This window comes from Kogia breviceps, chromosome 2 (assembly GCF_026419965.1).
Source record: "Kogia breviceps isolate mKogBre1 chromosome 2, mKogBre1 haplotype 1, whole genome shotgun sequence".
Classification (NCBI taxonomy): domain Eukaryota; kingdom Metazoa; phylum Chordata; class Mammalia; order Artiodactyla; family Physeteridae; genus Kogia; species Kogia breviceps.
In genome coordinates, this window is record NC_081311.1 from 148,384,033 (window position 1) to 148,399,930 (window position 15,898).

At 36.4% G+C, this 15,898-nt stretch overlaps 1 protein-coding gene across 8 annotated transcripts in view; it reads right to left on the minus strand.

The window, feature by feature from the left end:
• The window catches only part of ZNF385B (zinc finger protein 385B), a 436,659-nt gene that overhangs the window by 295,739 nt on the left and 125,022 nt on the right, over positions 1 to 15,898 (minus strand). The window contains exon 1 of one of the 8 annotated variants that reach the window (XM_067026410.1): positions 8,929 to 9,118. The exons of 5 other annotated variants lie outside the window; for them this stretch is intronic. In XM_067026410.1, coding sequence (XP_066882511.1) covers positions 8,929 to 8,953 — 25 coding nt within the window. In that variant the 5' untranslated portion in view covers positions 8,954 to 9,118. Of the gene's footprint in view, positions 1 to 7,928; positions 8,241 to 8,928; positions 9,119 to 15,898 lie in introns of those variants that run through there. 2 more of the 8 variants (XM_067026408.1, XM_067026406.1) reach the window with 2 other exon arrangements.

A 15,898-nucleotide genomic window follows, 5' to 3' on the forward strand; every position in this document is an offset into this window, starting at 1 on the left:
ACCATTTGGATATAGAAATGCTTAACTCTAGGTTAAGAGCTTTTTCCTGAAATGTATCAATACCTTAATTATTTAATTTATCTTTACATTTTATAAACATATTCAAATGTGATAAGAAAAGTAAAAAGTAAAAGTACCTTGGTCAGCAAGAAGCATAATTGTGGCAATTACAGCTAATAATTAAAGGTTCTGATTAGTTGAAAAATTATTTTAATTGGCTCATCTATGCTTATAATCTATTGAAAGAAGAATATGTAGAATAATTTATAAAACTCTGTTTTGTTTGATACTTGTTTTGGGGACTTACAAATTTGCCTAAAATATAATTCACAGCACATCTTTTCTCTCTCCACTTTGCAGATACTGTTTAGCTCTTCTGAAATCACAGCACAAACTTTAGTGTCCTACCCTTCCTCCTCCCCCAACTCACTGAACCATTAAATGTTTAATATACGGTGATTCCTATTAACTGTTGGATTGTTATACCATGCTTAAGAAGCTTGCCCTTTAGTATGAGGTGTGTTAAGGATAGTTAATTATAGTACACAGAAAGCCCTTTAAGTATTCAGATCCTATAAAATGTGATAATAATGTTAACATCATTGACTGGTAAGGCTACTACTTGAGCTTTTAATTATCATTCTAACCTTTAGAAGCTGTCTTCCAACCAACAGGAAAGCTTTAAAACTTTATCCTTGGACTAAATTCAACTCACTGATCACATTCCCTTAATTTCCAAACTTCATTGCATTGGTTGTAGTCAACTGGTGAGTCCTCACTAAAATGTAAACATCCAAGCTGGGCTGCGCACAGAACTAGGCAGAAGAAGCTGGTGTGATGTACAGAAGCTGTGGAGTGAAGAGTTCAAAGGTCTAAGTTTGACTTTCAGTTCTGTTCTCTTTAGCAAGTCACTAACCCTTTTGTTGATGCTGATTTATTATCAGTACAATAAGCAAATGCTACTTTCGCTATCTACCTCTCAGGGTTATGGTAAGCATCAAATGAAATAATAGATGAAAATGGATGAAGAGTTATAAGCAGTAAAGTTCTCCCATCCCCTTTCACAATCTCCCTTCCTTTCCCTCCTAGACCCAATTCTTTATGTGTCCTCCACCTACCCAAAGCCTTCCATGCTGTGTCATTCCATTTGGGTCTCCTCTGCTCCAGCCCCATGCCTTCCACCAATACTTACCTGCTGTAGGTTTTATCTCTCAGACCCTAATTTTTACTAGAAGACAGCTATAATAGAAGAAGGAATAATTTGTAAATAATAATGGGCTACACTTATTGAGTAGTTACCACATGCCAAACCATAAAGTCATCACTAGCAACCTTTAAGCTTTTCCTGTGATAACTTCTGATTATATCATATTCCTCCTATTTTTCCTCAACTTGCCATGCAAAGAACTTTATACACTTTATTCTCACTCAATCTTTACAACAAATCTATGCAGTGGAGTCTATTATTATTCTTGTTTTACAGACGAGGAAACTGAGATTTAGAAAGTGAAACAATTTGCCTGTGGTCATGCAACTAAGTTGTGATGGAACTAGGCTTTGAACCTCACAGGAACTCCTCCCATAATCACTGTGCTCTTCTGCTTCTCCTAGATGCAGAACTAATGTAATGAACAAATGGTCACTTATATCACCTGATTAATTTAACATGCTCATTGAATTATACAGTCTGAAGCTGGAAGATCATCTACGTTAACCATCCACGCCATCCTTATCCTCATTTATCACACACCTAAGTCACATTCTGCCTTTTGCTTGAATACCACCATTGAAGGACATACCCTACATCCCCAAAAGGAATTCCTTCATATTCAGACAGCTCTACTGGGAAGTTCAAGTGAAAATCTTCCTTCCTGAAAAGCCATTCACTCATCTTAATTTTACCTGAAAGCTTTATTAAAGAACTATAATTCAAATGTTCTAATATAATAAATCCTCTAATGATCTCTTCTCCTTAATAAAGTATTCAGTGCACCTTGGGCATGGTGGTCACTCTCGAATGAAAGCACCTAAGCTCTCTGCATTTCTCCAGCTCCAGGCATGCTCTGACCATTGAACAAACTTCATTGTTACAGATATTCTAATTCTTCTAATTCCACCTAAGATACCATTTAAGATTGTGGGGGATAAATCATATCATGGTTTTGACCCATACATGAGTTTACATCTCCTACATCTTTTCTCACTCCCTCTTCCATGTACTGTAGTTGAAATTGACCATGTTGGAGCTTGTCCATCTTTTTAAAACAATGGTTCTAACTGGGGCAGCATATTAGAATCACCTTGGGAGCTTTAAAAATATTGATTTCTGGGTTGCATTCAGAGATTCTAATTTATTTGGTATAGGATGTGGCCTTGGTATCAAGATTTATAATTGTATTATTTTCCTATGTATTTATTATCTCAGCTTTATATCATCTATACATTTAAAGACCAGGTCATCAATGTTTTCACCAAGTCATTGCAGAGTCCTGGAGCTTCACTTTAGGTTAATATTGGCCAGGTAACTTGGGTCTAGGCATTCAACCAGTTACAAATCCACTAAAGTACACTATCACTCAGTCAACAGTTTTCTCTTTTGTTCACAAAATAATATCAAGAAAGATTTTGTTAAATGTCCTACAGAAAGCTAATCTAGGGCAGTAGTTAAAAGCATGGATTCTGGAGCCCAACTGCCTGGATTCAAATCCCAGCTGAGTTACCTGCCTCACTTTGGGCAGGTTACCTAACCTCTCCATACTTCAGTTTCCCTACTTGTAAACAGGTATAATAGTACTTACTTATAGGGTTGTTATAAGGATTAAATGAGTATATACATATAAAGGTTCTGAAGCAAGAAACGACTGTTAGAAATCATTTCCAAGCCATCTGTATTTTTTCTTTAAAGCATGATTCATAACCCATTATAGGATTTCTTTTTTTTTTTTTTTTTTTTTTTTGCGGTACGCGGGCCTCTCATTGTTGTGGCCTCTCCTGTTGCGGAGCACAGGCTCCGGAAGATCAGGCTCAGCAGCCATGGCTCATGGGCCCAGCCGCTCCACGGCATGTGGGATCTTCCCGGACTAGGGCATGAACCCGTGTCCGCTGCATCGGCAGGCGGACTCTCAACCACTGTGCCACCAGGGAAGTCCCATTATAGGATTGCTAACTACTGTGTACACAGAGTGACATCCACTGCTTGTTCCCCTTAATCTACATAAAAATTTTGTGTACCTAAAGTGTACAAAATCTAAAAGCTCCAGTTAAGCAAGAGTCAACTAACTTATTATGAATGCAGTATTACCCATTATACAATAGTAAAAATACATAAAATGTAGACAAATACCAGAAAAATTAGTCCCTGTAGATTCATTTCTGAATTTGCTTCCTCCTGAATATTTTGAAATTGCTTCAAAATTCAGGCTCCCCTTTCCAGAACCCACACCCCCCTCAAAAAAAAAAAAAAAACTTGAGTAAAGAAATACCACCTTGACTTTCTGGAAGAAACAGAAGGTTTCTGAATATAAAGCCATCTCCTCTATCATATTCTAAAAAATCAACACTACCAAAGAATGAATCAGAGAAAAATATAGAACTAGAATTACCATAGATCTCCAAGTGAAATTCACACACCAATTTTGAAATGTCAGCAAAAACATGTTCCGCTAAATGCCCCAGTGGTGTTGCAGACTCCCTGGATGGAATAAGACAGAAGTCTCCTCACTCTGACAGAATAGGCATTCCCTGCGGGAGGCATCTATTTATTATTCAATTGCCATTTGCCAAGAAAATATAGCTATTGAATAGTATCACCTTTTAGGAAATTAAGAGAATTGGAGTCTGTCAAACTACTAGCAACTTTTACTCACCCACCAGGGCCTTTTCTAAAAGTTTGAGAACAATTTAAAAGAAAAAAATGTTTTTTGAAGATATTTAGTGAAGAAAGTTAGATTATGGATTCACATTGGTATTTTGCCATAACAAACAGACCACGCAGCCAGATAGGATTGCTATAAGTAGGAGGACATTGGAGCTGATATGGAGACTAGAGTGCTATTTAAGGTAAGGAGGAATCAGAATCTTTTCCCACAGAGTACAATTTAGATACCAGACAAAGACCACCAATATTATTTGAAACAATTAGAAGTAATGCATAATACAGTAACATTTATGACCAGGCAAAAGTAGGAAACAGATTGATGATGGGAAGCAAAAAAATATATATTTTGAGATCCAAAATAATCAGAGTGAAATAGCGGTATACCATTAATACACATGAAAAAATTGGAAGTAAATTATAGTTTGTCCTAGGACAACAGACATTGAGAAATTAACTAGATCATAGGGGCAAGGGAGTTACCATTTAACGGAAAGAAGATGTGATTTACTAAACAGTTCTTTATTGGGCTAGCAGAGTTAATCCATTTCTAAAACTTGGGTTAATTGCCCTCACGCTCAACTGATCCATTTGGGCTCAAAATAGGTTTCCTGGTCTGACATGTCACGTGACTGAAAGAGGGAGAACTGAGGTGGCATTTTAGACTGGGTACTAAAAGGGTATCTTGAAGAAACTACTCCAGACATTACCTCTACCCTGCTGCCTAATCATCTGCAAGGCAGCCTAACGCAAAATTCTGTTACAGGATATGTGACTCAGTTCTACACGTTTTCTCTCATCTTGAGAATCAGATTATATGCTGATCTCTAGTCCCTCCTGTTGGGGATATTTACAAAAACAGTGGTGGGGGGAGGGAGATATTAAGAAGTGAAAAGAGAGAAGAAAGGTAATGGAGAAGGCTAAGTGAGCGAAGAGAATTTTACAGGACAACCTTAGGTGAGATGAAGGAAGATGAGCCTTTATTCTCCTGTGTAGGAGTGACATTCAGAGCCAAGAAAGAGTAACTCAAGGCTGGGAACAGGGTTTTTGATAAATAGCTTAGCATCTGTACAATGGGTATTATGTAAATATAGTATAAAGTTTTAATAAGAATTCAATAAAAACCTGTCTATAAATAGTTTGATACTTATGAGGCATACAGTAGGTGCACAATAAATGTAATCTCCATTCTGTTTTACTCAGCTGTGTTACACTGAATAATCCAAGCATCCTTCTAAGTCAAGTTTGCAAGTTACTCTGCCTCCCTGAGAAACCTAGGAAATGGCAGTCAAAAAATGAGTCCTAAAATCAAAAGGGTAATGAATATTGAATAAAATCCAGATGGAGGGGGGAGGTGGCATTGAGGGAGGGACTTCTCATTATGCATCTTAACTACAACAAAACAAAATTAATTTATAAGCATCTCAAACCTACTGAGGGGGAAAAATCCTGAAAATGTTCTAGTTGGCAAGGGGTTATAACGGAAATTAATTGTACAATTCTCATGATTTATTTAAAATGTTACTGACAGCTATTATTTAATGTGCCACCTTTATTATTTTATCTCAGTAATTACAAGGAGGCTCTCATATCCTTACTCATGGTTTCTGCTCTATCAATCCTATTTTTTATGCCATTTTAAGTTTCTCAAATGGAAACTTTCTTATCATAGGAGTTTCCTGGCATAAACTCGAACAGTAGAAATTGACTGCTTTTACAGAAAAGTGAAGCCTCCATTTTAGCTTTGGTGGACCTGATTTTCTAGGTAATAATTAGAGACTCAATTTCTTATATAGAAACTAGGTAGGGTTCACATATTAAATACAGGACACTAACTCAAATTTGAATTTCAGCTAAACAATGAATAATTTTTAGCGCAATAATGTCCCAAATATTTAATGGGACATACTTATATTAAAAAGTATTCATCACCACAGCAACATACCTCAAAATAAACAATAGAGTATACAGAGAGTCCAAACCAATTACAGAATGTATACAATGGGAAAGCTCAATGAACTTGGAGAGTACTTTGATTTTTGTAATCATGTTTCTCAACTAAAGCAGGCTTACTATATCTGCTATATTTCATAAATAATCATTTTTAAAATCTGCTGAAGGAAACTATAGATTGCTATCTCTTGATATAAAAGTGAACAGATGCAGGTACATCACTGAGATTCACGAGAATCTCACATCCTCATGAAAACTTTCTAAATCCTACTTCTTGTGAAAGAGAAATTGCTACTAAGACTTCAGGCAGATATGCTAAATTATCCTTCACTTCCTCTAGTGAATTTTCCATGATCTATTTAATATGACAAGTTTCACTATTCTAAGAGAATTCTGACATTCTAAAACTTTTTTAAAGTTTTCATTTACTAAACACATTACATCATCAGGAATTTCAAAGAGAAAAAATCTCAATGCCCTTCCAACCTTCTAATTCTCAACTTACAAACCCAATTTGTTTCATGGGCTTTGGGGAAGTAAGAAGTATAAGATACTTATTTGTAAGTCAAAATCTAAAATGAAATACCCCTAACCATCTGATGATGACTTGTGACATGACATTCTCAAAGGGACAGAAGAAAAATAAGTTGTTTAAAATTATGCTTCATCTAAAAACAGAAAATCTTCTAATTATAATGGCACATAAGATATCCCCGCATTTCAATAAACAGCATTTTATCTTGAATCCTTAATCATGCGAAATTGCTTAACCTAGGCAACGATCCAAGGATTAACAAGAAAAAAAATCATGAAATTCAAGATTTCAGAAGTGTTTTCAGTTCCACTGTCAAAGCCATATGAAAGAAAAAGTATAATAGCACCATTTCAACGTGCTCCCTAATCCACATGTATAGATTTATTTCCGCCATGCAAAGAATAAACATAAGAATAAATATTTCATTAAATGTCTTGGGAGTTAATTTTGATCACCTCTACTTCAAAATGCGTTATGACTGGCAAAACTTTCAACAAGGGTTATTTTCTGATGGAAAGAAAAGGCTAAGTAACACATTCTCACCACATTTGCATATACATTTCATCTATTATCACTCTGTGGAAACAAAAACTACTTTTAATATTTCTATAATTGTAGCATTTGAGAGCTTTTACTTTTCAAGATGAGGCAGTTGTATGAAAGAAGACATTTAAAAACATTTTTAATGTACCTTCAGACTATTTAATTTCATTCCTTAACTAAACTTCCTCATAGCACATATATGTATAATGAGGTATGGGTGCTTTATATCAACTATAAAATATATAAAAGCCTTACACTCTCTCCCACCGTGCTCTAGGATGTATTAACAAACAAGAAGATAAGCCTAATGATGCATTACACAATATGGTCAGCACTAATAGAGTGGTTTTCTACAAATGCATTGCAAAAAGATTGAACAAATACTTTACATTTTGGAACACAGTTATTTTGATGTCACAGGTCAAGTAATATCCAAAGTGGTAAATGTTAGCAACTTTAAATCTGTTGGTCCTGGATCAAACAGCATAAAGGAACTTTAGAGAAATGACAGTGCATTCAGAAAGGTAGACTGGGTTGAAGCTAAGAGTCTCTTCTTGAGGGTCTAATTAGGTCCTCCCCCTCCTTCTGCCTTTTAAACATTTATCTCATAGAGACACCTTAGCAGAAGCTATCAGCTTTGACAGAACACCGAAATCATGGTAGTGAACCATAAATTGACCATTACCATAAAAGAGCTGCTAAATGAGAAACCATGTGCTTAGTATAAAACTAATTTCATGCTTTCAAAAGCACACAGTGGCTTCTAGCAAGATAGTGGCCCTGGGACTTGCTGAGACAGATTGGCGAACACAAATGGTCTGCTCCTGATGCATCTGCTTAGCCAAGCTTTACATGTACTGGCAGTAAGCAGGGTTCTCGAATCTTCTGTCAAACCCATACACACTTATCTATAACTTTAGAGCTGAAAGCTATAAAACAGCTGCCTCAAATAAATTTAGCAGGAAAACACATATACATACATACGCACACACACACTGGACACACATATATATATATACATACCCCATGTGCCACGCTAGCTTCCAATCAAATAAAAATAGACTTCTCTGCAGACATAACATACCAAACAGGCACTTAATAAGCATACTGTTATTGAATACATCATAACTCTCGCAGTCCTTTCTTCTTTAGAAACAGCTTCTCATCACGTAGGAATTAGAGTTTAGAAGAGCCTAACAAAGGACTCCATCTACTTGGAAGCTAACTTTGAGTCTGCCCTTATCAGGCTGGCTTTCAAATACTCTATGCTTATAAAGCCACATCAGACCTGTCTGGGCATGATGATCTAGTTGTTTAACTCCCCAGATAAGTGTCAGTATTTTATTTACATTTAAATGATAAAATCTACTACATTTAAAACGTCACATCTAATTAAAACATGCCGTATGAAGAAATGCTTCTAATTTTATCCTCCTCTCTTTTAGGATACCATCTCTGGAAATCAATTACTGTAGGCTGTCCAGTGCATGACAGGTAATAACTTTTAATTATTAATAATGTCAAGCTTAACAAGGTATCAACTCCAGTATGTAATCTATTTCACTTACTTTCTTAGTTATCTCATAAACATCAGTTGTTTCCTGCTATATATTTTTCACATCAGAGATTCTACAAAGTACATTTAGTTCATAGCCTTTTTTATATACCTGAAGCACATAATAACACTGCTAATTGCCTACTTTTAGTAATGATAGCAAATAACATAATATCACTGACTTGTTCTGAATGTTTAAAATGCAAAGGAAGTCACCTACTGGTAAGATGTCCTCGGCAAACAGCTAGCACAGAATGAAAAGAATGCTATTACATCCATTTAAGGAGTTACTTCCCCCCCAAAATTAAAGAATCATATATTTTGCTCTTCACTGTTGCCCCTTCGGATCTGTCAGTACAACGTGATAAATACAATTGATAACTCCACAGGATTCAACACAGCATTCGAAAGAATCTGCTCCTGACACCCCAGATCCCGGTGTCCAAGTTTTAGAATAAAAATGCTCACCTCTGCTAGGAAGTCCACTCCACATCCTGGCAGGGCTTTCACCGGCTTCAAAGGCAACCAAGTTGGATAAACAAAACTTCCAGGATGTGGCCAGTGTAATGCCGGGGGCTATGGAGACTTGGCTCCAGCCCTGATTATCTGTGTGACAGTACCACGCTATGTCAGTGCAGCTCCAAACCTTCCCAGATGCTGGCTTGTTGCACTGCTCATTGAAAATCCTTTACACGCTGGCAACATTTTAGGGAAGGACAAGCACACTCTGAGTCATTTGTAAAGAAAGCAGAGCAATTTCAATTCTATATCTCCATGCGTGCTGAAACCAGAAGCACTGTCAACCTACAAGTCTGAGGTGGATTTACGCCGAGAAACAGGCAACCTAAGCCTTCATTATCAATGCATGAAATCAGCCACTGTGATCAAATTCAAGCAAACCACAAAAAGGATATGATTATGAAAGGCTCCACAGATTAGCACCAAACCTTGTGGAATGAAGACTCGTCTATTGAAATTGTGTAAATGTTAAAAATAGCTCTGGCTTTTCAACAATGAGCAGAATACAGAGAAGGAATCAGTAGTCTATGTTATAAGGACCTATCAAAAAAGCTACAAAAACCAAAATAGCTATAGGTCCCTGGGACTTTTCTATAGACAAATGAAATCACTAGAGGCTATTACAATTGTAACAAAAAAATTCCATATATTTGACACAGATGTCCATTAAAGAGCAAGTTAGATATCTGTTAACCCGTGAGTGCCTGTCCCTAAATTAAAATAATAATGATAGTAAAAATGTGCAGGGCTATGCTAGCACCAGGGCAAAATACCATCAATTTTACTCTAAGATGAATTCCTAAACAATAAAAATTTAAATGTATTTATTTTGTGTAACAAGAAAATAGACGGACAAGGTAGAGAATATTTTTAACCACATAGTTTTTCACTGCTTACTGTTTTTAAGAAAATCTACAGCTCAATAAATCCATACACCCCTACCCCAGCCACCCCCAAATTTATACCTTTACCTTCCACCATTCTTCCTCTTTTATTACTAAAATATAAGACGCATGAGCCAGTTGAGATGTCTTAAAAAGGCACAAGGTAGCTAAATCCCAGAAAGTAGCAGCAATGATTTGAGATCACAAAATATAGAGTTTTCGACATGTGCATGAAAAGTGCAAAGCAACAGGGACATAAAACATTTATCAAAAAATCTGGGAGAAATTCCTAGCAGGCAGCATTGACAAAGCACATATTTAAGGTTCTACTCAGATTTTTTTAAAATGGGATTTAGGTTCTCATTGAGACTCTAAAGGCAGAGCTAATCAGGATCCAATAAATATAATTCCTGATTTGATGATCTTCTATAAATGACTGTGTATAGTTTTAGTAATACTAGTAGCTCTTAGGTGTAAATACATTTAGTAGTATCTACAATCTAAAACATCTGTGTAAAAATAAGAACTATGCCACAACACATTTACATAACACGGCACTTCGGAGCAACATTAAACATGGCACTCCTGTGGGTATTCTCCTTATGTCCCTCAGTGTGGAACTGACTCCTTACAGGACACTAGTTGGATTCCCTTCCTTGAAGATAGTTATAGACATATATGAGTGGAGATGCACACAAGCGTGTGTGTGTGTGTGTGTGTGTGTATGTGTGTGTGTGTGTATATGTGTGTGTGGGTGTATGTACATACACCCACGTCATAGGAGAATGTACTAAACCTTTGTGGTTACTTTCGCTGCCTGAATTCCATTCATTTAATGCCTCAGGAAGCTCCTAGGACAACAATTTGAATGGATTATGAGAAATGGCATTGGGTATCACTAATTCAGAAATTGCTCCATGTCTTCTCTCTCTCTTTTTCTGTCCTTTTCTTGTTTGAGAAAATAGTCCATGAGAGATTGTGTGCCTAAAACTCTTATTATTATTATACATGCAGCTTCCTAGTAATAAGATAAAACTTTAAAATGAAACTATAATATTTGATTATAGGTCCTTAATCCCTTATCTAAAACCCCTAGTGCCAGATGCATTTCAGAATTCAAATGCTTTCAGATTTTAGAAAGATAATACTCTGCATATACTGTGAATTATATAATGCCTCAAGTAAAGTCTAGGGCAAAAGTCTATAATCAGACATATTAACAGTTCTGCAGCAAAATATGTGCATATTCAGACTAGATGGGATAAAGACTATTATTAACCTCACACACATCAGTTCAGGTCAGGTTTTGCCATCAATATAAATTACAAAACCTTCTGATTTGCAGAGCTTCTTGGATTTTGGGAATTACAGGTAAGAGTTTATAGACCTGCAGAAATGTTTACCTAAACTGTTGCAAGGTTATGGATTGGAAAATAATACCTTACCTTGGCAAGTGTTCTCTGGCTTGGCAAGAGATCTGGAGATGAGCATTGCTTTAACAGCACAGGCAAAAAAAAAACAAAAGAAGGTGCTATTAAAACTGAGACATAAAGTACAGCAGAGATGCGGCTATAATGCAAGATGACAAAACTAGGGCGCGGCAATGGAAGGTAAGAAGAAGGCATCGAGAATTATTGTGTCAAGAAATAACAAAACATAATGATGAAAATATCAACCACTCACTGATTACCTACTTTATACCCAGTAATGTGAAAGGCACTTGACATAAATATTTCTTTTAGCAACCTACTTTATAATTTTCAAAAGGATATTTAAAAGAAAAATGTGTTTTCAGAATGAGGCATAAAACATTGGGCTATCTCACCCTCTTCTCATTGTATCCCAAAGCAAAACATCCACAATGGTTTTTAAACATCACATGTGAGAATGTAAGAAACAAAGAAAAAAAAATAAGCTTCACCTTTTGAAGTAAAGGTCCTTATTTTATTTTTATATACTATTTGGTGTACGAGTTCTTTAAAATCACTTATAGAAAAAGAAAGTAACACTATTTACCATCTATATTCAAACTGAATAACATTAAAACCCATTTTAAAAATATATTCTTAAGACACGTGACTATTATGTTGTATTTACCTGGAGTTTTCCTATATTTCCCAAACAAATACTTTTTTATATGAAGTACATTGAAGAGCATTAACACAGCAAAGTATTGATACTGGACTTAAGACTTCAGACCTACAGAATATTCACATCTTCTAAGAGATCGACTCAAAAAATAAAAAGTTGCAGTTACGTAGGAAGGATAAGTGTAGATATCTAACATACAGTATGATGACTAGAGTTAATAATACTGCACTGAATACAACTGACCCTTGAACAATGCCAGGGTTAGGGGCACTGACCCTCCGCACAGTGGAAAATCCAAATATAAGTTATAGTCGGTCCTCCTTATCTGCAGCTCATCTATATCCGAGGCTCCTCATATCCGCAGTTCCTCTGTATCTGCAGACTTAACCAACAATAGATTGTCTAGTACTGTAGTATTTACTATTGAAAAGAACCTGTGTGTAAGTGGACTCGTGCAGTTCAGACTTATGTTGTTCGAGGGTCAGATGTACCAGAAATTTGCTAAGAAAGTAGATTTCAATCACCACACACAAAAGAAGTGATTATATGAGGAGATGGATATATTAATTAGCTTGACTGGAGTAATCATTTCACTATGTAAATGTATATCCAATCATCATGTTGAACACCTTAAATATATCCAACTTTCATTAAAGAAATTTAAAAACTGTAGGTACCCTCCCCCCAAATAAGAGCATTTCTTGAGTGCCTTTTGGGACCCAGACTTGCAGTGGGGAGGAGTCCTAGGGGTGTTTGTGAGAACAATGGTCTTCCTATTCACTGTACAAAGTAGAATGGAATACGTGGCTCTAATGTTAGTATGTAGCATATGATCACAAAGTCATGTTCCATGTGAAGAAGGAAAGTGCATTTATTCTTTTGACAGTACAACATAATTTGGTGAACTCTTTCTTTAGCAACCAAAATAGTGTCCTGGTGGTTTGATGAAATTCTTGCAACTTCTAAAAGTAACTGATTATCTAGAGTCAGTAACTCCCCAGGAATAAAATTAACATCTCTTTATACCTTTTACATCATGTCCACATAAGAAAAGATAAATTTCCAGAATCTGCAGGCCAAGATCTCTGAGTTGCAAGGAAGGCTCACCAGAGGCGGCCTCTTGAAATGCAGTGGGCCAACGTGATGCAAATGCCACCATACTCAGCCCCTAAAAAAATACAATAACCAGACCACCCAGTTCCTCCAAACTCCTCATGTAATCAGGAGAAAAGCAAACATGTTTTGCAGCTTGCCTAAGAACCAGATCCAGAAAAACCGTAAGTGCCAAGGATGAACACCAATCCCGTGGTCAGTTGTAACACTGTACGAGGATGCCTAACTTGGAACAATGCCCAACAACCTCCTTGGCTGTGATGCTGCCGAGTATGAAAGTAGAACTCCTGTATGAAGAAAGGTAGTCAGTGACAACACACTCATCCCACAGGGAGAATCTGAACTCAATAATGTTAAGTTTCTGTTGAGCCAGCTACTGAAAGCCTTTCTCCCTTAGATAAGCTTAAAATAGATAACGCTTCTATTCTAAGATACCTATATTTTAAGCATGCCTTTGATGATTCAAATCACTCAGCCATCCAAACACTTAGCATGATTGTCTTTAAATTTTAAAATCTAAAATTTTTAAATCTTACATTTTTAAGAACTAAAAACCAAGACTTGATGTAAAATAACATTTGTCTCTTAATAAATATGATACATGTCAAAGTTCATAGTCCAAAGTATTCTTAAAGCAAAAGATTATCTGCCCTTCACTAAAATAGGGCCAAGCACTCCTTTTAATTCTTTGTTTCTGAAAAAGTTCCATTCAAACTCCTTTATATATCAATTCCTTAGAGCTCTGGGCTTATATAATCAACACCCTTCTTTAACGCTTTTAAACCACATGTACAGAATACAGAGCCGTTCTATAAGGACTTTTTCAGGTGACCTTAGGGGTAGTTCTAGATTTCTGACACCATCCATAATGGCTAGGCTCTATCTCAAAGCATTTTGGGGGGTTGGAGTTATAACTTGAGCCTTCACCCTATTTCCATATTGCTGTATTCTCTCTCATTCATAAAGCATTTCAACCTCAATAAGCGCTGCAATATAAATCTCAGTTGAATTTACCTGGGGAGTACAGATATGGGGCACTAACTCTATTCTTGTTTGGAAGAATAAAATTAGGATTTTGCAAAATGCTTAGAAACTTACAGTGATCAATACTGGATAAGACAACGAGTCGGAAAAGTAGATATATATTCCTTCTACTGTGTCATCATTGGGTCTGAATTATTCCAAGAGGTAATTCCTGTGTTCTCTCAAAAGGATCTGGGATTATACCAAGGAAATCAAATGCTCTATTTTCAATGATCTCATTTGGTATATTTTGACCAAGATCTTTTCCCCTCTGAGTCTTCTTGGAACACTATAGGCAGTTATATGGGCTCTACCTAATAAATGAGCTACATAATAATTATTCCATGAAAAGATTTTTATGGACTTATAAGAGGTCTAGGGAAATAAGCGCATTGTAAATAATCTAAACCACATACTCCACACTGAAATGCTTTATCTACCTAGTGCACTTACTGGTAGAAACTCACTGATACTCACTGATACATCGATGATTTGTTATACCTTCACCGTGGTACTTATATTTTGCAAAAGATTTCTTGGTTAAGTTATAAGTGGCACACTGACTCGACAAAAATGAAGCAAAAGAAAGTATTTTAAACCATATGTTTCTACAGCAAAAGTGAAAGATATTATATTGATGAATTCTAGCCCTATCTCTGCATCTATCACACAAACCTAAGTTTGTATCATTAACCCTTTATGTTTGTATTTAATATCTCTTAAAATGGACTATAATTTTTTCCAGACAAGGGGAAACTTAAGGTATTTAAGTTGTATGTTTAACTCCTGAAAACTGGAGAAAAATCTCCCCTACCCCTTCCTCCCCCACCACCTCTCTCCCTCTCTCTCACACATACACATACACACAAACACCCTGATACCTCCCCTATATATTCTACCTAATGCATAGAAGATGCTCAAAAAACAGTCTGTCAGATGAACATGTTCCTGCCCACCCACATTCTCACCTCTTTGTATTTCTTTGCTTTCCATACACACTAATAAATTCCAGCAAATGTGGTGGGATTAGGAATAAGGAGAGAATTTTATTTTCAGTATACCTGTGGCACCATCTTGTGGTAAGTCTATAGTGTTGCAGTTTCAAGCTTAATTTCCAAAGTTCAAAAATGTCTGAGAAAATGCTTTTGAGGATACATTTTACATTTTAAATATATATGAGATGCAGTGTAAGAAATCTGGCTTATGTATTTTAATAACCCACATACATGTTTTAATAGTCTTAATACCTATCACAATGCCCTGACCCTAGAAGCTGTTTCTTGAATGTAGAATAGGAATGAGAATTAGAGAACATTAGAAGGGAAGGGATAAAAAACAGCTGAAGATCCTGGAGGCATCAAAGAGAAGCACAGAATACGGCAGCAAGGTACACAGTATAAAATGCTCCAGCTGACAACCCATTTTCAGATCTTGCCCTCCATTCCAAACCACTTCCCATTGCAAAACCCATCCTTACTTTCTCCCCTCTGTCCCCACAGTGTCCTCAACTTAAAATCTACTCAAATTCAGTTCAGAATCCCTAAGGCCAAATGAAAGATGCCACATCTCACACCAAGAGGCAGAGTCTATTTTTCTACCAGTGGAATTTGTCGTGGTCTTGTGACCAGCTCTGACCAAAAGAACACAGTGGTTGCAGCTTCTGCTCTTGCTGTCCAGCAATGCTGCTCTGTGACCCATGTGTGACTGAAGCCTATCTAACCTTCTCCAACAGGAGAGTCTACTGGCAAGAATGACCCAGCCTGCAGCCAGTAGCAACTGTTAGATGTGTGCATGAGGCCACCTGAGAC